The following is a 24,532-nucleotide window of genomic DNA, read 5'->3' as shown; positions in this document are numbered from 1 at the left end:
CTTACAGATAAATTACTTTCTCATTAATTTGGTATTTTTTTGCATATTAAACCAAAAAATTAATGGAACATTTAATGCGTTATATTCATTTATAATGAATAGATTTTTTTGTGATAAACTTTTTAGAACATTCATTTACAATTATAATTATAATTATAATTATTTCGATTAAAATTAGCAAAGCTTAATTTTTTCGATAATGTTTTATTTATTTATATATATTGTATATTATTATGTTATAATATTATTTAAACACACAATTGTACGTGATATTTAATTAACAAATTTGAATAGGTATGTAAAAAATATTTAATATTATGAATACTGAGAGATAAACGAAATGAATATTCTAATGTTGTTATTGTAATTGTTATTGAAATAGAATCTTATAAAAAAAAATATCTTGTAGCATATATAAATAATAAATACATTTCGATAGGAAAGCCTAAAACATTTTAATGAAAAATGATTATTAAGAAAGGTAGTGAATCTTTAAGAAAAAAGAAAAAAATAATAAATTGCATTATATTTATTATTATTATTTTTTTTAATTACTATTATTATTATTATTATTATTATTATTATTATTATTATTATTATTATTATATATGAAAACATACGCAATGTTGTGCAATATTTATATTACTTACTTTTTATAGATGTTTGATTTACAAAAATATACGTTCAAAGATCAAATAAAAGAAGAAAAAATAATGTTTAATTTTTTTTATCCGTATTAGATTAGATCATAGATCGATAGAGGAATTTTAGTTATACTTAAGAGAAATACGATTAAAAAAAAGTAAATAAAAAAAATGAACGAACTCGTGCAATCTTACTTGAACATCCTGAGAGAAAACTTGACCTAGGGTCTTGTGAATACAATTAGTAAGGTCACGTAAAAGTTACCCTAGTTTCATATAAGGATATACTCGAAAGACGATCATCATTTTTTGCCTTAAAATTGTTTAATAATAAATCAATTTGATGTAGGTACATAAATCATTTCATTAAAGTTATTTTATTATTTCTTATGAACTATTAAAATTTAAACAAAAAAAAAACAATTTTATTAGTGCATGAAACTTCAACTATTAAATACTTCAAAATATTATGATCTATCGAGTTCCTCAGAGTTCTGAAATTTTAAATACAAGCTCTTGATCACCAGGAAGCTTTTAAGAGCATCGATTTGGGACTCATAAACATTGATACACATAGTTTTCGTGTATGTACGACAGTAGTACTACTAATAACCGAGGTAGTGCAACATTCGTTCTCTTCGTTTTTGAAGGATTAAAGACGATGACTATAAAAGCCTATAAAAAAAAACACATACAGGTAGAGTAGTATCGCGCATGATAAGTAAGGTTGATAGAAATTGTGAAGTCTCCTTTAAAAGCGAAGGAAAAGACGCGCAGGCTCGGAATCGATCCTCTAACCCCCTCTGAGTAAGAACGCTCATGGGACAACCCTTAGGCCGACGACTCTGTTGTCGACCCAACAACAGTTCAAAAGCGATTCGGCAGTAAACATGGCGCTTGATTTCGCAGCCACCTACAAAGTCCTCGTGTTAGGAGATTCGAACGTCGGCAAGACTTGCATCGTTCATCGTTATTGTGACGAGAGATACTACGATACTTATATATCGACGATAGGTGAGAAAACACAAGAGAGAGGATACTAAATAATCGAGTTGGCAAACGTTCGCAACACGATACGTTACAACACCCGGATTATTCATTCCTTTTTTTCTATATTCACCACCAAGTGACTCCAGTGTGCCTCTCATTGATTCCTATGTGAATAGAAACAACAGTTTCCAATTTAATCAACATTTTGATCAAAATCATTAGTGATAATCTTAAAAATAAGTGACAATATTTTAATCATCCTTAGCTACTATCAATACCATGACCTCAGCGAAGGATTCGCTACTATAGCTGGACTTATCCTGATATTTTCCTTTCTATTTCTCCCTCCTATACTTGTCCATGTACATGGACTTTTCCTAGAAAAATGGTCTTAACTTTCTATAAGCAATGTTATATAAATTAGACGTTAATTTTATTATTCTTTTTCTTTTTCATTATTATCACGATAATTTTGTAATCCTAGAAATACCGGTTTATTTATTTTTTTTTTGTATTTAGAGATAAAAGATATTAAAATTAAAAAATAGAACGCGTTTAACGATGATCATTCATTTGAACCATTTGACAAATAGAACTTTTCCAACGATCAGCTGATTATCTTTCGAGTGTCATCTCGTTATTCAACCCTCGTTCTAGTCGCAGCTGTTACGCTTACGCCTGTTAAAGCAATCTCATATTTCTCGAGAGACTACTTCTCCTATGCTTGAGATGTCCCAAAGAGGTTTCTGGGTGTAATAGTATATCCTTAGAGACAGTAAGACTTCTTTTCCATACTTTAATACGAGGGCTTTTTTGTAAAAATATAGTTATTCTCGATATATTTCGATCGATTGATTTGATCAATAATCTCTATGTACACACACCTATACAAACACTGTGCGCGCGATTGTTATTAAAATTAATTGCAAATAACGAAAGCAAAAAAAACTTTCCACAGGTATTGATTTCAAACAGAAGATTATTAACTTGGACGGTACACCAATCAAATTACAAATTTGGTAAGTAAACTCGATTGATGAGATTGTTTGATTCTAATATTCGTTTAAAACAAAAAATTATACATAAACGCGCGTTACACGTATACACATACAATAATAAAAAAGAAAGAAAGAAAGAAAGAAACAAGACAACATAAATATACAGATCGTACGTATAGGTAGTCGTAAAAGTTGGAAAGATAGCATCGTTGAAGTTTTATTATCGAAAGAAGTAGAAATGGACCGGTATGGTTGGACGACATCTGGTCTGACATATACGAGGCATTACTACTTACTTCCAACACGCGTACACGCTATCGGTTTTCTATCGAACGACAGCGATAAATTTGCTATTAAATAAATAATATAAACTTTAATAAAAATGTTTTTTTCTTTCTTTTTTTCTTTCTTTCTCTATCTCTCTCTTAAAGGGACACCGCTGGGCAGGAACGATTTAGAACTCTAACAACAGCGTATTACCGTGGTGCTATGGGTATTTTACTAATGTACGATGTCACCAGTATGGACAGTTTCAATCATCTGTCTTATTGGCTTCGAAATATTCAGGAAGTAAGGATAAAATAAAGAATATTATATTTCTTTCATAGTACATTAATCATTTGATTAAAACTTCATTGATTAATTTTATGAAAAATTATAAAAAATATTTTACACCCGATTTCAGATTAGTGTCTAATCGTAGATATATGAAATCGATTGAGAGATCAATTTTTAAAATAAAATAATATTAATTCTTTTAATTTTCTTTTTTATTATAGAATGCCTCACCGGATGTAGTCAAAGTATTGGCGGCTAATAAATGCGATGCCACCGCATACAGAGCCGTAGATGCTGAAAGAGGTCAGAAAATAGCAGAAAATTTTGATATGCCTTTTTTCGAGGTATCCTGTAAGGAAAATATAAATATCGAAGAAGCATTTATAACTTTAGCTAGGAGAATACGAGAACAACGAGGACGTCGAGTGAGTTCTTTTTATTTTTATCTTATATTTTCTTTTGTTTATAATCTATAATATTTATAATATTTTCAGGCTAGTTTGTTCGAAGCATCGGAAAGGGAAGGTGCCGACAGTGTGATAAAAGCTCAATCACCGTCTCAACAGGGTGACGCTTGGAGATGCACCTGTTAGTCATCTTATAGGAATGAAAGAACGAAGGGAAATAAAAAAAAAAAATACGAGGAATTCGCTCATTGGTCGCCGATATATTTCAGGTTGGAAAGAAAGGAAGTATTTGTTTTTGGACATCAATTTTATTCGCTTCTCCCTATGGGAACGTACGCGTAGTTACGTTGCTCTTATGATCATATAATCCTTATATGGTATATCGAAAAGTCAGTAAAATAAGGACTTTTAGGAGTTAACGCGTATGAAAAAAAAAAGAGAGAGAGAGAAAAATAGAATGAAAACAGACACAAGTAGCTATTGAATTAAAATAAATCGTGACTAATATTATCTTAAACAAAAAAAAAAAAATTAAAAAAAATATTCTGCACATATACCGTATACACTTACACGTAAACACATAAATACACGTATAGCATACGACGAATCGTATAACGTGGCTAAGCAAAAAAAAACAGATATGTGTAACTTTAAAGTTACCGCTCGCGTATGTAATAATAATAATAATAATAATAATAATATAATATTAATAATAATAATAATAATCGTTCATACGATACGAACGTTCACATTTTAATCTAAATCGTGCTGTCACTTCGGCGATTACTTAGGATCGTCACAACCTCAAATTTCCTTATTAAACATCGAAACTCTATGCTAAAACTTATCCGCGAAGATTATTTAAATTATGGTATTAACGTAGATGAAATATGTACGTATAAATTGAAAAAAAAAAGAAAGACAGACAGATAGAAAGTGTGATACTTTCGAAAGAGGAATCGTAAGATTGGATTAACACAGAATATCGAAAGAATTGATGGATCATTTATGCTCATGATCTCTGAGTTCACTGTTGATCCAGAAAATCGATCAAAATCTTAGAACCGAAAGATTAAGGAGACTGGATTTGTACAATTAAAATAAATCATTATCAACTCGATATTCTAATTTAGTATTAAATTTTAAATGTGTGGTACATAAAAATGATAAACAGTTGAACAGTAAAAATAATTGATTCTTCAAATTTGATCGTTTAATTGAAAATGCTTAAAAAAAAATAATTAACGTTCAAAAATGGCAAAATTATATTAGAGAAAAAGAAACGTTGATGACAAATCCTTTCTCCTTGGCCTTTTTATGCTAAAGATAAAATTAATTGTGATAGCTGTGTCGATATCGACAATCGACACATACAAAGTAAAAGAAATTGATTTTGAAATTAAACAAAAAAAAAAGAGAAAAATTATAATAAAATAAAATGAAGTCGTGAAGTACTGATGGCTTAAACGAATTTTAATCAGGCATTTACATTTTAGTACTGGCCGCAGTTAGAATTTCGTAAAATCTTATCTCACGATTTATCATGTTTCCAAATCAATTTCTTGCACTACATACATACATATACATATATATGAATACATACATACGTACATGAACACACATATACACACATTTGATGATATTTCGAAAAAGAGAATTTTTCAACTCTTTGTAGAAATGTCATTCGTATCGCTCTATACTTGCCACCGTAAGCTTTTTCGTACTACTTTCGATATATCGCGCATTTTATCAGATATGAGTACGTAAATAAATAAATAAATAAATAAATAAATTATAAGAGTGACAAGCAAAATATTTCTTTTGCTCCGCTGAATTTAAATGCATATGTAAACAAATGCATACATTTCGCACAGGGCGCATTATTGTATTAATACTATTAATACTATTACTACAATTATACCACAGAGAAAAACAATTAGAGAAAGATAGAAAAAGGAAGAGAGAAAGAAAGAAGAAAAAATTGCAATTTCTTTTTTATTACTCCGAAATGAAAAATGGACAGAAAAAAGAAATGAACGGGGCATGTTGAACAAAATAGATATATAATACTCAGCAAATATACATTTCGTGTTTTAAAATATTTGGTAACAATTACAATAGTACGTAAAGAAAAGAAAAGAAGATATAGTAAAAAAGATTTTTAAAAAATGCAAAAAATATAAAATTTTAAGAAATTAACACTGAGTTATTAAAAGATTAATGTTTTGAAATATGAATGAAAGTTTGTTCAATATACATTCCTGAATAACAAAAAGAAAGAAACTAAGAATGTGAACACCAGAAATAATCGGCAAAATATGGCACATTTTATCGAAAGGCCTAAAAATAATATAAAGTACGAAACTTTAATTCGACATTTTGTCGTCTATAACAATAATATCGTGTAAAAAAAATATTTTTGCCGCTTGGTGCACTGCTAACTCCATGATATTTCAATAAATACATCTAATGTGAAAGAATTAAAGTACATTGTGATTACGTGAGAAAAAGAAAATAAGAAAGAAAAGTTTCCACTACAAGATGATTAAAAAAAAAAAGAAGAAGAAGAAGAAGAAACAAAAGAAAAAACACTTACGATTAAGTAGATGTATCAACTGTGAAGATAATGGAACCAATACGATAATAATTGATTCTTATTTTGGAAGTTTCTAGATAACAATTTCCCAACTTGTCGTATATGATTTTGCACGATCGTTCCAATTAATCTGAATAATGTTTTGAGAAGAAAAAATTAATTTAAAATTACGTAGGTATTTTAAATATCTTTATGAGAACGATTCTTTTGAATGATCGTGCCTCGAACATCATCTACATATATATGTACAGGATGTACCTCGAACATCCCTAGTATGTGAACTATACAAATTTTATTTTCAAAATCGTTTTTATATAATTAATGATTCACAAATATTCGAAAGGTTTCACTGAAATGAGACAGCTTATATATACATTATATATACATACATATATACGTATATATGTAGTAGATTATATCATATCTATATATATTATCATTTCGATACAATTCTTGGTGTTCATAAGAAATAATAGCTTTCGCTTTTGGTACGCCCGAAATTATACTTACTTAAACAACAAAAATGACGTTGATAGTAAAGTTATCGAATGATTTTAGTTAGAAACTTAGTGTATAACAATTTTTATTCGAAAGAAAGAAAGAAGTAAAAAGAATAAAGAGAGAATATATGTTCTGATACGCTGTCAACGGTGTCCAATTACGTGCCACTATGTACGTGCGATATTTGATTGAAGCGCTTTGATAATCATTGAAAGAAAAAAAGATAAGAGAGAGAGAGAGAGAGAAAGATGAACGACTAAAAAAATTAGCAGTAACAATAATAGCAAAGAAGAACTGCGGTAAATCCAGCGAACTTTTCATGTTGCATTATTCGTCCATCGAAAAAAAATGAAAGTTCTCGACCATTTTATTTTATTTTCTTTTTTCTCTTTTTTTTTTTGTTGCTAACAATGATCAAACAATAAGTTAGAATAAGTCCGTAATTTTTCTACCTTAATCTCGAAATGTTCGAGAACTTTCGTTTTTGAAAATACGGTGGTCTTTTTGTACAGAATTAAAGACCAGATTGTGTAGGAGAGAAATATATGGTGCAATATTTGATATAAATTATTATTATCATTATTATTATTATAACTATAGATCTTTTCTAGTATTTGTCTGTTACTATTTTGTTTTATCGTTCAATTTGCATTCGACTTATTTTAATATTACTGACAATTTGAACATCATGCTTACGTGTATAATATGTAATGAAAAAAGTGAAATTTTGTCATCTTATCATAATATCGATGAGGTTATTCGAATGCAAACTGGATGACACAAGCAAAGTAATGACGAATAGATAACGGGAAATATTCACTACTATTATTAATGTTGTTATTATTATTACCATTATTATTATTATTATTATTATTATTATCAATTTTAGTCAAATACCCTAGTAGCACAAAATATTGAAACATATTGAATTCATATGTATTTAATATTAAAAAGACATTAAATCTCTTTTTAATATTAAATACACATGTGTTCAATATTTTTCAATATTTTTTGCTACCAGGGTAGATACTCGAATACGATCTTCTTCTGAATAATTGTTTAACAATTAGTACGACGTCGATGGCGAGAGGATAGAGAATAAAAACTTTTCTTAGTTTACGTCGAAAAAGAAAGGAAAATAATCTGTAAAGAGAAAGAAAAAATAATAACGAAGAACGACGATCGAGATCGACAATCGCGAACGCCGGCACTAGAATTGCATCATCCTTTGAGAGAAAATTTACTCAAAAGGAATAAGAGAAATAATTAAGTAAAATGAATGAATAAATTAATTAAGTAAATAAATGAATAAATTAGGAGATACGTTACAATCTTTAATAAACGTATTATTATGAAGCACGTTTTAGTGATTATGATGATGCGTAAATTAATTAATCCGCACAATCGCATTTTCGTAATATGATAGAAATTCTTAAATAACGTTAAGATGATAACACGCACTTCCTGTTCGCGATCTTCGTTTAAAAAGCTGACATGAAATATGATAAATACGCCTTTATTGTGCCTACCAACGATTATTAAGATGAGAAAAAGAGAGAAAGATGAAGAAAATGAGAGAAAAAAAAAGAGGAGGAGGAAGAGGAGAGAGAGTGAGAGACAGAAAGAAAGAAAGAAAGAAAAAGAAAGAAAGAAAGAAAAAGAAAGAGAAAGTATAAGAGGAAATAAGAAAATAGCTGTTTGTAGTAAAGAAAATGTAAAAAAAAGAAAAAGCCGAAAAAGAGAGAGAGAGAGAAAGAGAAAAAAGAATTGACCAAAAGTTACGATTTTTTCGCAGCAAAAATACTTTGTACCAGCGATTACGAATTACACAACCACCCACGCTCGCATACATACAACACACAATCACACCACACAAGCGCACAGCGGTGTTAATCTCTTTGCACTTGACCATATGTAAAAAAAAAAAAAAAAAAAAAAAAAAGAAGAAAGGAATAAATTGACTGAAGATTACGTGTACGAGTTTGCACGTTGTTGCGAAGGTAGAGTGCTGATATTGTTAAAAAAAATAAAGAAAAACAAGAGCATGATCCTCGATCGATCGAATTCATAACGAGCAAGTAAAGATTTATAAATATTAAAAGTGGGATTTTTTTTCCCGATAAAATTTCAATATAAATATAGCATTCGTTTGAAGCCGCATTCGCAATATCAATGCAAAAGCGTAACGATTACGATTATAGGCTTTGTACTATTTGCATTAAAGGAGTATATATATATATATACATACACACACACATATGTGCGTGTTACACGATACAGTCGTATATCTTTGTTGCTTTTATATGTTTATAACTCGCGATAGAGGAGATTTATATAAATAAAAAGAGAAAGAAAGATAGGAATAAAGGAAGGAAGTATGGAAAAAAGCAAAAACGTAACAGAAGTTCGGTTCTTTTGACCGTTGTTTGATAAATTCACAGCCTTTATGCTCTTTCTCGTTAGTGTGATCACTTACGATCTATTGATAACAATCAATAATCGATAGAGTCTTGAGTAAAAGTTACAATTCTTTATTTCTAATTACTATTATTGAGTAGATACCAAATACACGTTCTTCTGCTCATTTATTCATCGAATTATGTTACGTTGCGTTATTTTAAACGCACATATAAGTATGAAATATAAAAATTATAAAGAGACCAGAACATAATGATATAGAAAGAGAGAGAGAGAGAGAGAGAGAGAGAGAGAGATGTCAATTTGTAAGAATTTGCGCCGGTAGGACAGCTTATGTTTTATTTTTTTGGTTATAAAAAAAAAAACGCTGGATCGTTTTCCTCCTCTCTTACTCTTCTTACCAAGACATTTCGTTTCTTCTACGAAGCTGGTCTTCGTGAGTAGAAATCTCTTAGAAAACCTTATATATATATATATACACGTTTATTTCCTTTTATTATTATTCGAACTTTAAATGAATCTTTTAGTATCCGCAAATGGGGGTTTCTTGTGTCCGAATAAATTTTAAAATAGTTTGGAAAATTCATGCTTCGCATATTTAAACAAAATGATCGCTTGAATCTTGTAGTCCAATCTCAATTGAGAAGTTTTTAAAAGATGCTATAAATGAATTTTTTCAAAAACTTTTTATCCTGTGAAAAAATATATTTCGGAACAAAGTGAACCCCGTTTACGGTTTGTGTTAAACATAAAAAAAAAAAAAAAGGAAAAAATGTTTACGGAGTAAGAGTAGTCAACAATCTTCTTGCGCATTGCTTTAGAAATAAGAAAGCCTTTTTTCATGATTTCTTGTTCTTTTTTGAATTCTCTCCGAAGAGAAAAGATTTTCGCGTTAATGGTGGATTTTCTTTTTTATTGAGAAGAAAAATATATTTCTGTAATTTCATTTTAAACGACGCACGTAGTAATGTAATATTCTTTTTCTTTTATATTGTCTTTATTAGAAAGAGATTAGTGTTAAGTTCAAGGACAATAGAACTATGTTGCGCTCGTTACCTCAACAATTTTCGACACACATCGTCGTTTCGCAATGTATATTCCTAAATCTTTATGTTTGTAGAAACGACTGTACAATTTGATGTGTGAATCAGTAATAAATAATAAAGATGCACACTTTTTACCTATGATACTTGACTTTTATATGTAAATATATATATATATATATACTATTATTAAGCGAAAGTAAAAATATCATTAAAGAAAACTTATTATATATTTAAATTCAAATTTTACCGCGCTTTTCGTATCGAGAAAGCGAGGCTAACGATAAGACGAGTTCTTGAAAACTTCACGTACGTATTAAAAAATAAGAATATTTTTGTTTTCATATGGAAATATTTATAAACGATAAATCGTACTTCCTTGAATTCTTTGAAAAATAAATGAATAATTTATAAGATACTTAATAGAAGACTTTTAGAATACAGAAGATGATACAATCGAATAAAATAACTACTTACTATATATACGAACAACGGTAGCTAAACTAAGACCATTGATATTCCTCACACACCAATAATACGTGTAAGGTCTTCCTGATAAGAGTAAATCGATTACAAGTATGAATCATCGAGTATATGAGGAATAACGTATTGTTATCGGAATAGAGACAGTTGTGTCAAGAGACTTGGAGGATTTCGTTAACAATAATTAACAAGCTCGATATATAAAACGATAGTGAGAAAGTAAGTATATCTAGTCAAGTTTTGAAAGATAAAGAATATTTTTTATAAGATAATAATAAATATATAATAATATTTCTTTACCTTTCTTAATCATGGTATATTTACGATAACTCATAAGAACGAATACAATAATATCTATCGATATTATTCAACAAGTTTTCTTTACAAATGTAGAAGTCTTTTAAGATGCTAGTAGTAAACCGGTATAGATTATGATTTGGCGCGTTATTCGATCACCACCAATGAAGTTGGCACGCGCGATTTACCCAGATTGCATCTTGAAGTTGACCCCGAGTTCCCTAAGTCCAAGATGGCTACTATGACAGATTCGTCGGGCTGTCAATCGAGTTTGGGATACGCCTAAATTTTTCGATCCTAGCATCTACTTTTCTAAACATTATCTTACGATGATGCTCGTAAGTTTGCACGTTACTATGAAGACTGTAGAATGATCGATAGATGAATGATTACCTCGGACAGGCATCTCGTCCTAATTATACGTATGCTACCTATTGTCACGCGTGTTTATTCCTTTACCAAGCATTGTTATTCTTTTACAGATTTATCTCATTATTTTGTCTATCTTTATTCTTTTTAAATAATGCAAATCTTATCGAAGGAAAATTATAACGAACATTTTAAGTATTATAAACGATTATTTAAAATATTAAACATTTTTTCTCTTACTATTGTTATGTATTTCGATACATGTTTTTTTTTCTTTTAATCGGTATTTAGATCAATTAATTGTACTTTCAGATATAAGATTGCAAGACCTAATATATTCATGAATTATAAACTATAAATGAAAGATGGAGGCGATTGTAGAATATAATTATATAGCTAGAGAACCTGACGAATTAACTCTCAGAAAGGGAGATATAATTAGAGAAATAAAAGTGATGTTGGGTGGTTGGTGGGAAGGTACTTTAAGAGATAAGCGTGGCATGTTTCCTGATAATTTTGTAAAGGTGTGCATTATACTTCTTATAACTTTGCTGTTATAAGTTGGTTAGAAGTTTTCATTGTACTATATATTATTTTTTATATATTGATAGGTATTGGATCCATCTCCGACAAGTGGAGCGAGCACAACTGAAGCTGTTAGTAGTACAAAACCAGAAGAAGTTACTTTGCGTAACGGGGGATCTGGAAGGAGGTGGTGTAAAGTTCTATACAGTTATGAACCTTGTAACGAAGATGAATTAACTCTTGTACCTCAAGATTCCATAGAATTCTTGGGTGAAGTAGAAGAAGGATGGTGGAGAGGTAGACTTAGAGGGAGAGTTGGTGTCTTCCCTTCGAATTTTGTTCATCTAAGTTATGAAGAAGAAGATAAGCACAAGAAAGATAAGAAAGAATACTGTAGAGTTCTCTACGCATACGAAGCAGCTAATGAAGATGAATTAACATTGGTTGAAGGAGAAATAATTGCGTTGCTATCCAGAGATGCACCGGATAAAGTAAGTTCTTGTTAAAAATGGGAATAGAATGTGTAATAATACTTTATTATTGTTATAAAGGGTTGGTGGAAAGGAGAATTAAGAGGACAAATAGGATTATTTCCTGATAATTTTGTTGAAGTTATTGGGGTTAAGAATGATCATCAAGATCAAGAACAGTGGCACGAACCGGGTCAATTGACTTCTAAATCTGTTGCGAAACATTCTCATCAATTAAAAAAAAGTGAGAAGGCACATGCTAGGAAAAGTTTAGATGCTAAAAATTTACGTACAGGTATATCTATTTATTTTATATGCATTATATGTATAATAAGTATATAATTCTTATATTTTCTAAAAAATTAAATATATTATATGACATATATTAAGTCAATAATTACTCCTATCTTTTAGATCATTTTAGTAACGTGGAGACTACTAAAAAAATGATATCATCATCTTCTACATCTTCGACTTTAGCTTTGTCTAATGTTGGAGGAGGAGGAGGAGGAAGTAGCGGAGGAGGAAGTGGAGAGAAGAAACCAATAGGCAATCCTTCACTTATTTCTAATTTGAAACATTTTATAAGTGATACTGGAAGTAATAATGGCAATGGAAATCCAAGCATAGCACTAGGAGAAGAATTAGATGGAGTGGAAAGAGGCGAAGGAGCACCACTTTCGCATTTAACAGCTTCACGTGCAAAAGCACCCCGACGTCGTTTGCCTTCCTCTCAACATTTACGACATCATACTACTGGAACTACAACAACAGCAACCACGATACTTAATACAACAATAAACCCCACTATGGTATTTAACACATATTTAGATTCAATAGCACATAATATTTATGTTTCTAATAAACTTTCTTTTTTTGATCATTATTCATTTTATTCGTGCTTAGGACGATAATTTATCGAACGGAAATACTGAAGAAACAGACTCGTTAAGGGAAGATGAAGGTGAGAAACTGTCAGCAAAAGCAAGAAAGAAGGCACCTTGGGTAATTAAAAATTTATATTTATATTTTAAAAAGACATCATGTTATTCCGTATTCTTGACATTATTTATTTGTCGTTTAGGTAGAAGAATTAAAAATGAATCAATTAGAAAGGAGAAAAGTTGGATCGGAAAAATTGGACCGTGTTGATAAACCGGAAATTAAAAAAGAAAGCACTTTCTCACGGTATATTTATAAATACGATAGTTATTATTTTGAAGTCTTTTATTTAAGACATGTTAAAATATTTTGAAATGTAACAGATTAATGATATCATTTAGAAATATTGATGCTGCTGTTAAACAAGAACCAGAGTGTGAAGATAAACAAAAAGAAAAGGAAAGAAAGTCAGATACAACGGATCATGGAACTGTAACAACACCTGGAACTTTGGCCTTTGTTCCGTACCATCTTTATAGTCAACTACTAGAAAGGGTAAATATTTCATCATATATATATATATACAATATTCAAATATAATTTTTCTTACAAAAGATTTGTTTATATTAACAATTACATCGTCAAAAATGCTAAATCATGTAAATGAATTATTATTTTATCAATATTGACTTATTTATATAAAGGTTGCCATGCTGGAAGAAAAACAGGCACTATTGCAGCAAACGGTACAACAACTTTCAGAGCAGCTTATACCATTTATGGCAAATGCCTCAATCAATAACAAAGTTTGAAGCATTTAAATATTTAAAAATTAATGCGTATTTCCTGAAACGTATTTTTATAATTATAATATTTTGTTTTTAATTTATAATATTTTGTTATTTGTCATAATATTGCAAATAACGAAGTACTAATACTACTAATAGCATAATTATTACTAGTACTATTATCGTGGTTGTTATATATTTATTGATTTTGGTGGTGTCATTTTTTTCGTTTGCTCCACCAATGCAGTAACAGTATTTGCCTATTTCTGGCTATAAATGCGACATTCCGTATAAGATTTTTTAACCGTAAATAATCATTGTTTTTTTTTCTTTGTATAATTTGATATTTCATGTGATCTCACAACATCCGCCAGATTGATTTTTTTTTACCTTTTTGTTTTTATTTTGTCGATACTTTTTTTCTTATAATTGTGATGTTTTAAATATATTAGTAACATATTTTTGCTAGCAGAAAAAAACTTTTATTGTTATAAAGATATACCAAAAATTGTCTCGTTATAGCAATTGAAGTTTTAGCTATCAAAGAAGAAAAAACTAAAGTACTTAAAACAGTCGTTTAATTAAACACAATGTGATTTTTTGTCCATCTAATAGATGCCTCGCAATATTCATATGATAATAATAATTCATAGTAAGTTTATTCATTCGTGAGTGCCAATATACACTACTCTGTTCACTGCATTTGTGAGATGCCTCCATTCATACACAGAGATACAAACATCTATCTGGAAACTCGTAACCATACATATTACAAACAACAAGTTGTGAGTTAGTTTGTGGATACATTAGATCCAAAAATTGAATGTGTCATTTTTTAAGTATTGCTTTTCAAATGGTGCTAATAAAGTAAGTGATATACAAATCTATCACAAATTTGTAGTATACACATATGAATGAGGTAGTAAACAATGAGAGAAAAAGAATCTATCTCATACAGGGCATGAATTGAAAGTTATTTAATACTTGTAGAGAAACAAATTAGAAGCTATGTTTGGCATTATTATAAAAACGTTGAACATTTGATAAATTTTTTATTTTCTTAAAAAAGCAAAATTTTAAGTGAATGTACCTATAGCACAAACGCGAACTAGATACAATATTTAATTTTTTATATAAATATTCGTTATAAATTCTAATTGATAATTCGAGCAAAGCAAATTAGTATTATATATTTCCACATTAGAAAATATTATTTCTTGCAACATTTTCAATTTGAATTAAACAATTTATTATAAAAATTCTAGTCTGATAAATCAAATTTTTCTGAATTATGTACCATAAATATCAAAATACATAAAAATCAATATTCGTGATTATAAATGTGACTGTTAATGCAAATTATATTATGAAATATAAATATTGTGACGCATAGATCTTTTTTTTTACACTTAATGCGCACATGGTTGATCTATATAGTGATCGAAATTTGTCAACAAGCAACAAATGATTGCTCATATTATAATTCCTGTATATTAACAAAAATTACTTTTGGTATAATCGAAGTCTTTCGGGTTTAGGGCTACTCATCTTGTTCATATTAATTATTCTAACTTTGCTTCATCCTACACATATAATATTGCCTAATGCTGCATGAAAGTTTTAAAAGCATTCCAAAAAGTTTATATATTTCTAAACAAAGACATAGAATATAGCTATACTTATACATATACGCACATTCCTTATTTAAGCAATAAATAAAATATCTAATTAATGGAGAGGTATCATTCTAGTTAAAAAAAAAAAAAATACAAAAATAAATAATGTGTTCATCTAATTGCACATGCATTATTATAGGGTTGTGAAAAATGGCACTTGGAACGCGATGTATTTTTTTCTATGCGATCCGTCCCGAATTATGATAATGCAATGTGTAAGCTTATCGCTTTTCATTAACAAATGAAATATGGTAAAAATATAACATATACGCAAACAAATTATTTCAATGGCACAAGCTTTTCTTATTATAAACTATTTTACTGCATATTTATAATCACTACGATTTCACGTTATGAACCGCATATTAACAATGGCAAGAAAATATAAATTATCTTTGCAAAATATATTGTATAGGAACATATCAATTACTTATTAAAAATATACAGTTTTGTCGCGTAAAATAGATTTAAAGAGAAAACTTCAAGAAAAAATTTATGAAAAAAATCATTTGAATTATATAATAGATAGAATCATGAAGCCATAAACCCAACGAGACAATTGTTATTAAAATGTATCCCATTTGGAAAAAAATAGTACTAGTACTTTATTATTCTACTTTGTGCAAACTATATAAATGTACAATAGTGATTAATATTTTTACTAAGTCTTCTTAACAAGTATATAATACTGACCATGCTTATGAAAAAAAAAAAAAAAGAAATAATCTAACATTTTGAAACTTGTCATTTATTGAAAAATAACAAAATATGTGTATATTGCACCATAAACAAATCGTTTTATACTTTTATATTTCACTGCATAATAATCAAGTCAAGTCGTTTTCTCATCTAACTTTTAAACAAACAAATGTCATCTTCTCTAAGATCATTATTTCTGCTAATGGCTTCATCATTTTTTCTTACTCTCATAGATTTATCACAGGACAATAATAGTTTTAAGCAAAATTTAAAAAGCTTTTTTTTATTTTTTCTAACGCTATTTATTTATAGACAGATATACTTTTTGCATGAATATTCAATAAAAATTTATTTCTTTGAATTAAATTTATCACAAAGTTAAATATATAAAAGTTAGCATGCTTTTGCTTCCTAAACAAACAAATTTATGCGCAAATATTTAACAATGATTATTACTCCGATGGATAAACTACTCGCATTATGTATTATAAACTATATGGTCCATTCACTTTATCGTCCTAAAATAATATAATGATGTTATTGCGTGCCATAATCATATTTGTTTTTCTGAATGTACACATATATTAAATTTTGCTTATGTAGCTGCATTTTATTTTTTGAAATATGTTCATTTGGCACAAAATATTACATAATTCATTTATAAACAGCATAAAAATGTTCAATTTTATAATGCACTAGTATATATTTGCCTACAATATTATAAAAGTACCTTTTACATAAGAATGGACCAATACTTTTCATGTGTTAATGAATTATTTATATGAAGCACATGAGCAGCGAAATAACTACAAAATCCTGTTTATATAAATCTTTGTACAATCTTTATATCAAAGCTCTGATTACATTTCTGTAAATGATATATTTTAACTAGATATTTTAAACTTATTTTTGCACATATATTAATATTAATATTTTAAAATTTTCATATACATATATATATATATTGTATGTGTTATTTTACCTATTTTGTTTGTTTTATAATAATTATTAATATTTAACACAAAATAATAGAAAAAATGAATAGATTATATTAATGTAATTTAATTCTATGTTAAAAAAACAGATGTTTTATTAAGCATAAGTACTACAAAAAGAAAAAAGCATAGTCAAATGAAAGGTCTATTAAATTTTGTATTTAATGCATAAAATATGAAACATAATACTTTTTCTCACATTGATATTAATTTTATTTAGAACAAATTTTTTATAAAATAACAGAAATAAACTTTCATTTGACTACTCTCGATAGATACAGTAGAACTTCATTTATCAAAAGCGTCCAATTAACAAATCTATAATAATTCTTAATGATTAGAACGATATTACAATTAGTAACATATATTTATTCTTCTATGGTTGGTTTAGTCTCTTTTGGCACAGTAATATTGAAATATTACATTCTAACAAGAATTTAGTTTGAATAGAAATATGCAACTGGATTGCATCTTTTAAACAGAATTCAGAATTATAATGTAATATGAATTAGACAATGATAAATGAAGATTTATTGTAGTTACGAAAATCCACATATATATTTTGATCTTCATCTGACGCCATACATGAAATAATGGCTCATATAATATATATATATATATAAGAAATTTGTGTTGTATTCATATATGCATATACGTACATATACACACATATATTTTTTTATTACATAATCCGTTTCTTATTGTTGCTTTACATCGAATGTCATTGTGAGACGTCATTTATATATCATACATGTTTTATTATTAACATGTTTTTTAGAGTCCTACTAAAAGAATTGTTTAAATAAAGCAATTAAAGACACAGTATATAAATGTTACGTTATAGCTTGTTAAAGGCAGTGTGTGTAGATGTAATTAATAGTTTTAAGATCGTAAGCTTTACAAAAAATAGAATTAAAATATCCAGGAAGAGCATTTTTAAAATTATTAAATTAGAAATATGTACATATATATATATTATATATACATACATAATATATATAAATATATACACACACAAAACAAATTTACGACACACAAAAACGCATTCATATACATAAGCAACAATGAGTGAGAGTTATATTTTTCTTCTTGTTTTCTGTCAATCGTGCACACGTACACAGTTATGTTGTTTTAATTCGTATTTGTAAATATTCTAGTTCTCTAAGTATAACACTAAAGATTCTTGTAGTCTTAGATTAAATATCTGTACATAAGTAGATTCGAATTTTATTTATCCTTCTCAAAAATTCCTGATATATATATCCCTATATATATATAATAATATTATATCTTTATTTATTGATATCTTGGAAAAATCTCACATATATAAGGTAACGAAACGTAACAAGGTGTAACTTTCCAAAAAGGTGTAACATGCGAATTAGATGAGAATGTAAGAATAGCAACGCATCCTTTTGAATTAGAAGGTTCTCCTGTGCCCCATGCATGGTAATTAAAGCATGATAGAGGTTCATCTGTAATATTAATAACATTAAAATGAATCTCTTATAATCTATACAAAAATTATAATTATGTTATAAAATAAATTAAAAAAGCAGTGTAGATCGTTAAGAATTATAGTCGATTAATATTATTTATATTATTTTTCAAAGTTTATTAAATAAGAATAAATGAAAAATAAGTGGATTACAACCAAACGAATTTTTCCAAATTTCTTCATCATCGTTGTTACTCAAACCAACGTAGCTTGAAATCTTATGCGAAAGAAATTTAGCCAAGCCATTCATACGTTCCTCGCTTATCACATGCGCAAGTGCTCCATTTAATTTTTGACAAGACATTTGTGCTTGAGTATAATTTAAATTGTTATTCGATAATATAAATAATCCTGCTTTTGGTACACAAACTATTGTGCCCCCTCCTAAAAAATATTATTTTATATTTTTTTATAACAAAAAAATCCTAATTTTTATTTAAAATTGATTTTTGTTGAATTACCAGAATCGACGTAATTAGGATACATGCTGTAATATCGATATTTCTTATCCCTTATTAGTGACGAAGAATTATACATTTCTGGACATTGTAAAACCTGGCACAAATTTCTCGAACGACTTCCTTTATTGGTTCTTCCTTAATTAATTGAAAAAGGTAAGGGTAAAGTAAAAAGGTAAAATTTTATTAAAACAAAATAATTTAAAAAAAAAACCTTTTTTTATATATAATAATATTTTAATATTTTCTCACCACTTAAATGTATATTTAGGCCAAAATTGAATGCCAATGCTTTCCTCGATGCAGCAAATTCTTTGCATTCGTGCAAATGATGAACTAGTTTTCTTGAAATAATTGTTTCATTCGAACGTACTCCGATACGAATCAATTTATACGACGGTAATTTTCGGAGATTGATAGCACAACAACGGTCACAATCACTCGAATTCAATAAAAAAATGTATTAAGAATAAAACAGTTAATGTTATGAAATAATTCATTTTTATAAATTACAAATTCGACGAGTAAAATTTGTATAAAAACTGAAGATTGTACTTTGAAATGTAATATCGCATGGAATGAAATAAATTTTCATGCAATTAGGAAAAGGAAATAAATGTCAGATGAACATCCGATTAGAGTTGATGAGCTAACAATGCAACATAATTGAAATTAAAACTACCAAAAGATCGTACTTGTGTGGTGATAATAAAGTACATATGATTTAAAATAGATGTGTGCTATCTAATGAAAAAGAAAAGCTTACATAATCATCTGATCGATAATCAATAAAATAAACTAGACTTCAGAAATAATTCCAATGTACAATTTATTGTGCATTCATAGTATCGATCGAAATCATGGCGTGGAAAGCTTAATAGTATAATATTGCTTGATTCAATTTTTATATCATTTACAGAAATAACAAAATTAATTATATTCCATTGTAATAGTAGTAGGCATGAATTAGTCGGAATTATTTTCTTTTACAAAAAAAAACGATCATAAAATCAATTGTAAAATCAATTATTTCCTTGAGACTCTTCATCCTAGGAATTAACGATTTGAAGTTCATATTTTGATAATACTTAATGAATAAAACGTATTAGAAAGCGTTGCGTAAAGTTGATTTCCTAAAATAAATCGTAAAAATACCGAATGTTCTCGGACTTAGACGAGAAAGAATGAAATAAAAATTTCTGTTACGTCATACTAATCCAAGTAATTTTTCATTTTTAGGACAGGTACATAATGTCAACGTTATGATCACACACTTCGTATTGCTTAATATATCTATCTAAAATTTAAAATCTCTTCTGGACGTGACAGACAATTAGGCTATGCTTGAGAAAAGCTCACAAAAGTTGTGGGCTTTGCCAAAACATTAAGCCAACAAACGATCGAGCGCTTTGCAAGCTTCGTCGAATATTTCATCGACGGTTCCTTCGGCGTTAATCTGGAAACATTTGATTAAATCAAAGATATAATAAAGATTATTCGAACGTGTGTTGCTTATATGTTATGTGATTTGTCGATGGTATCAAATGTACTTCAAAAAATTGTCAAAGGTATTGCGCAATAATCTGCGGCATATGTGAAAAATATTTCGCGCATATATAAAATGTTAACAAAAAGATTAAATCATACCCTGACAACTTTGTCCTCGTACTTTTGTACAATTTCGCCATTCTTTAGATTAAATATTTCGATCCTTTTCTTAATGGTTTCAGCATTATCATCAGCTCTTTGAGATACTGCTGCACGACCGAGAAGCCTTTTGGTCATCGTTTCATTAGATACATCAAAGAATAAAATGAGATCAACCGGACAAACCTATTAATTAAATTAATATTATTAATTTGAATGGAAAAAAGGATATTGATATCTTACATTTTTTTCAAAAAGGATTCCTTGTTCCAATTCACGAGGATATCCATCTATAAGGAAACCTGTTTTGGTGGTACCTTCGGTTCGTGCTTTTTCCATCTTTTCTTTTATAAGATCCAACACAATATCCTACTGAAAAAATAGATCATTCTTTCTATATTTTTATCGTTAAATCGAATAATAATTTTTTATCGAAATTAAACAGTCGAATTAGTAAAAAACCGAATATTTTTTACCGTTGGCACGAACAACCCTTTCGACATTAATTCTTGTAGCGAGGCTCCTCTAGGACTACCGCTTGCTACTTCATCTCGCAAAAGATCACCACTGCTCAAATGTAAAAATCCATATTTTTTGATTATACGATCGCACTGGGTTCCTTTTCCACAGCCAGGACCACCGATCACCCATACTGTCTTCATATTTTCTAACGAACTCGATTTTATTGAACTTGATTTGGATAAGTCTTCTGTTTGTATTCTGCAGGTATCCCTAATGCAGGTATTTAATCTTTCCTTAGCCTGCAATTTTACATTCTTATTTCTTCGATTAATCATTTTTAAAGAAAATATATATGTTTATTTTTTTATTTTTGTCTATGAGAGAATATGTGAAAAATTTATTTATTCATTTTCATACAGTCACTTGTTTCGCGGTACATAATAAATTAGTCATTAGCAAGTTAGAAGGTTAAATTAAAAACGCTCATCTCATTAATGTTTACTGTTTGTTTTAAAAGAAAATAAACGTTTACACTGGATTTATAAATTATGCAAAAGCTAGCACCCTTCTCGTATTTATTCTTTTTATTTTTTTCCCATTCTAAATATATAAAATCTGATGGATGGCTTTAAGGCCTTTTTTTAACACATGACATACATTTTTAAACAGCGAACCTGTACTTGGCCTACTTCAAAAGAGACTCGCCTCTTTGAGATCTTCTTCACTTTAATAAATTTTGTTCAATATCAAATTATTATCTGATCAATATTTTGTAATCAATTCAATATAAAAACAATAGTAATATTTTTCTTTATTATAAGATAAGATATATCGTGACATAATCGTTATCATATTTAATAGATCAGATATAATTATGAAAAATTGTTATCGTGTGTTTTATTCTGTTATAGTAAAATTATTTAGAAAAATATATATATATAAATAAAAACAATAGATAAAAACAAACAATTATATTAATAATTTGTTTTATTAAATTACAATGTATAACATTTTTTTTTATAATATTTAAAACTTAAATTAAATTTTTTATATTATTTTATCATCTTATAAAATAATAAAACATGAACAAGGATAAGGATAACAAATTTGTTTGCTTTTACGTTGAATGAGAATTAAATTAAATGATTAATTATAAAAGAAGAGATTATAGATGAATTTGTGAAAGGTCTTGAAAAGTGTCTACTTTTCAAAATTAAAATACTCACAATCTTTATTGAACATGACCACTCGTTGCAAACTCTGTAGTTGCTACTACCGACAAGAATAGTTCAAGCTTCAAGCTTTCGCGTAAAAATTTCGAATATATCGATTTGTCATTGGCTCGTGGATATTAAGTGGGGGTAAAATTTTGCGCATTCGCACTGACTTTAAGGTCACTTAGCAGATTCAGAAAGATTTCCAGAAGACCGATCTAGTTCATTATCATAGATTTTGAACAATTAATCAGGCAAAAGCATTCAAATTGTTAATTAAAAATTAACAAAAACAGAATATATTTCTTAACATCTACACCATTGTACAATATTTTTCTTGCATATGTTAAATCATTCATTTATTTCTGTTAATAAACATAGAATATTAAAAAAGTGATACTTCCCGCGCAAACGAATACGTTAATTTAACTTATGTTAATTATATATTAATAAATTAAATATATTTCTCGTTATACATGGATATTAAATTATAATGAAATGTATTCGTTACCTCGTAATTATAACGATTAATTGTCAGAAGCAACAAATTAACACTTAGAGACAAATTCAATAGGAGAAGATAGGAAAAGATGAACAGCTTGAGTGAAAACACGATTTAACAGTGTTTTTTTTTTCTTTTGTAATAATCAGAAAATAATAATAATATGGTTGAGAACAGAATCATAGAGAAGCAAATTGTGCATCGAAATAAAAATGTAAAATAAAAAAAAAGCACAAAATTATCAACGTAATCGATGAGCTCACTTTCTACTCCGACGACTTTCGGTTAAATCGCTGAACGATGTATCAGACAGAAAACTGTATATTTATATATATGTATATACAGGATGTCTCAAAAGTTATTTTACTAAAAAAAATTTTCTATTTAACCCTAAACCAAATCCTAATGAAACTGATTCAAACCTGGCACTCTTACTCTGCAAATTTACAAAATTTACAAAAATTACTCTGCAAAACGTAAACGTACATGTGTGATGATTTTTAGTAAATAATAAAATTAAAATTTTTTAATTTAATACAGTAATTACTAGGACACCTTGTATATTTATGTACGCGTGCGCGCATAAACAGCGACATTTTACCACCTGGCAATGATTAAAAATAAATGTGTAGGTGGAGCTTGATCCCGGGTAATGTCGCGTAACAGTATACCTTTAGAAAATTTATCTTACCACTCATATACGAAATTTCAGCTATTATATGTGCTTATTAAAAAATATCTTCTATTTCATATGTTTATCCCAAATATACGAAATCTTATTATGTAATTTCGAAATCTATGAGGGAAATCGTTGAATGTATTTTATTTCAATCTTCCCATTAAAACAAATTAAATAATGAGTGTAACATATATTCATATATTAAAATGTATACAGAATTTGTTTTTTATGTAAATACAAGTAATATATGCACATATGTAACAATAAGTTGTTAACCTAAAAAAGATACAGAAACATTTTGTTATTTTTTATTGTATTTAATAATCCTTTAACAAAATTATAATTTTAGTTTGTTTTTACTTACTTTGTTGTAAATAAACTACCTTAAAAAATTGTATTTATTTATTAAAAAACTTTGTTCATTATACTCTTGTTAGAATATTTTTCTACGAAACAATTGTCAATTTTCTGTACATTCTTATTAAGCTTTTAACTTTCACATAAATTATAATTAAATGGATAATTAAAGATCAGTTTTTTTTTACTATTTAATTCTTTTTACCTTATAAAATATCAAAAGCAAATTCGAACTGCAATATAAAAGGCGGGAACGCAATATTCGTGAGGTATTCAATAAAGGCTAGTTCTCTGTTTTTATCTTTCTCATATGTATGCATCTTAATGCCATTGCTTGTCGCTGATTGAGGGAATAATTATACGTATATTATTGTAT

The 24,532-nt window shown here is 28.1% G+C and overlaps 4 protein-coding genes across 12 annotated transcripts; 2 read left to right on the top strand and 2 right to left on the bottom strand.

The window, feature by feature from the left end:
* Positions 1-1,410: 1,410 nt before the first annotated feature.
* LOC107068206 (RAS oncogene family member RabX4) lies at positions 1,411-10,299 on the top strand. The gene is made up of 5 exons (XM_015324378.2): positions 1,411-1,658; positions 2,593-2,653; positions 3,064-3,202; positions 3,412-3,615; positions 3,685-10,299. Exons 1-5 carry the CDS (start codon positions 1,535-1,537, stop codon positions 3,781-3,783), a joined length of 627 nt encoding a protein of 208 aa, XP_015179864.1. The 5' UTR covers positions 1,411-1,534; the 3' UTR covers positions 3,784-10,299.
* Positions 10,300-10,447: 148 nt separating this feature from the next.
* On the top strand, positions 10,448-19,476 carry LOC107066913 (CIN85 and CD2AP related). 5 transcript variants are annotated; one of them, XM_015321987.2, is made up of 9 exons: positions 10,448-10,857; positions 11,617-11,828; positions 11,916-12,320; positions 12,381-12,594; positions 12,714-13,111; positions 13,206-13,304; positions 13,384-13,487; positions 13,565-13,736; positions 13,886-16,370. In XM_015321987.2, the coding sequence occupies exons 2-9, from the start codon at positions 11,670-11,672 to the stop codon at positions 13,991-13,993; spliced, it is 1,659 nt and encodes a 552-aa protein (XP_015177473.2). In that variant the 5' UTR covers positions 10,448-10,857; positions 11,617-11,669; the 3' UTR covers positions 13,994-16,370. The 5 variants fall into 5 exon arrangements, with proteins under 5 accessions (XP_015177473.2, XP_089029760.1, XP_015177464.2 ...); XM_089173634.1 differs by lacking the exons at positions 10,448-10,857; positions 13,886-16,370 and adding exons at positions 10,992-11,357; positions 19,357-19,476; XM_015321978.2 differs by lacking the exon at positions 10,448-10,857 and adding an exon at positions 11,001-11,273.
* Positions 16,622-19,966, bottom strand: LOC107066909 (C-type lectin domain family 4 member E). The gene is given in 5 exon segments (XM_015321956.2): positions 16,622-18,814; positions 18,994-19,221; positions 19,299-19,433; positions 19,548-19,752; positions 19,754-19,966. Coding segments are annotated over 5 exon segments (789 nt in total). The 5' UTR covers positions 19,796-19,966; the 3' UTR covers positions 16,622-18,635.
* A 141-nt stretch (positions 19,967-20,107) lies between these two features.
* Positions 20,108-23,486, bottom strand: Ak1 (Adenylate kinase 1). 5 transcript variants are annotated; one of them, XM_089173635.1, is made up of 6 exons: positions 23,130-23,377; positions 22,631-22,836; positions 21,419-21,703; positions 21,186-21,311; positions 20,943-21,128; positions 20,108-20,751 (listed from the first exon to the last, which is right to left on the bottom strand). In XM_089173635.1, exons 3-6 carry the CDS (start codon positions 21,602-21,604, stop codon positions 20,680-20,682), a joined length of 570 nt encoding a protein of 189 aa, XP_089029761.1. In that variant the 5' UTR covers positions 21,605-21,703; positions 22,631-22,836; positions 23,130-23,377; the 3' UTR covers positions 20,108-20,679. The 5 variants fall into 5 exon arrangements, with proteins under 5 accessions (XP_089029761.1, XP_015177404.1, XP_015177428.1 ...); XM_015321918.2 differs by lacking the exons at positions 22,631-22,836; positions 23,130-23,377 and adding an exon at positions 23,384-23,486; XM_015321942.2 differs by lacking the exon at positions 22,631-22,836.
* Between the last annotated feature and the right edge of the window lie 1,046 nt (positions 23,487-24,532).

Source organism: Polistes dominula, unplaced genomic scaffold (assembly GCF_049000335.1).
Source record: "Polistes dominula isolate Pdom_NZ unplaced genomic scaffold, Pdom_raw_medaka contig_33, whole genome shotgun sequence".
Taxonomy (NCBI): domain Eukaryota; kingdom Metazoa; phylum Arthropoda; class Insecta; order Hymenoptera; family Vespidae; genus Polistes; species Polistes dominula.
Note: the sequence above shows the minus strand (reverse complement) of the source record. Positions and strands in the feature narration are given on the sequence as shown.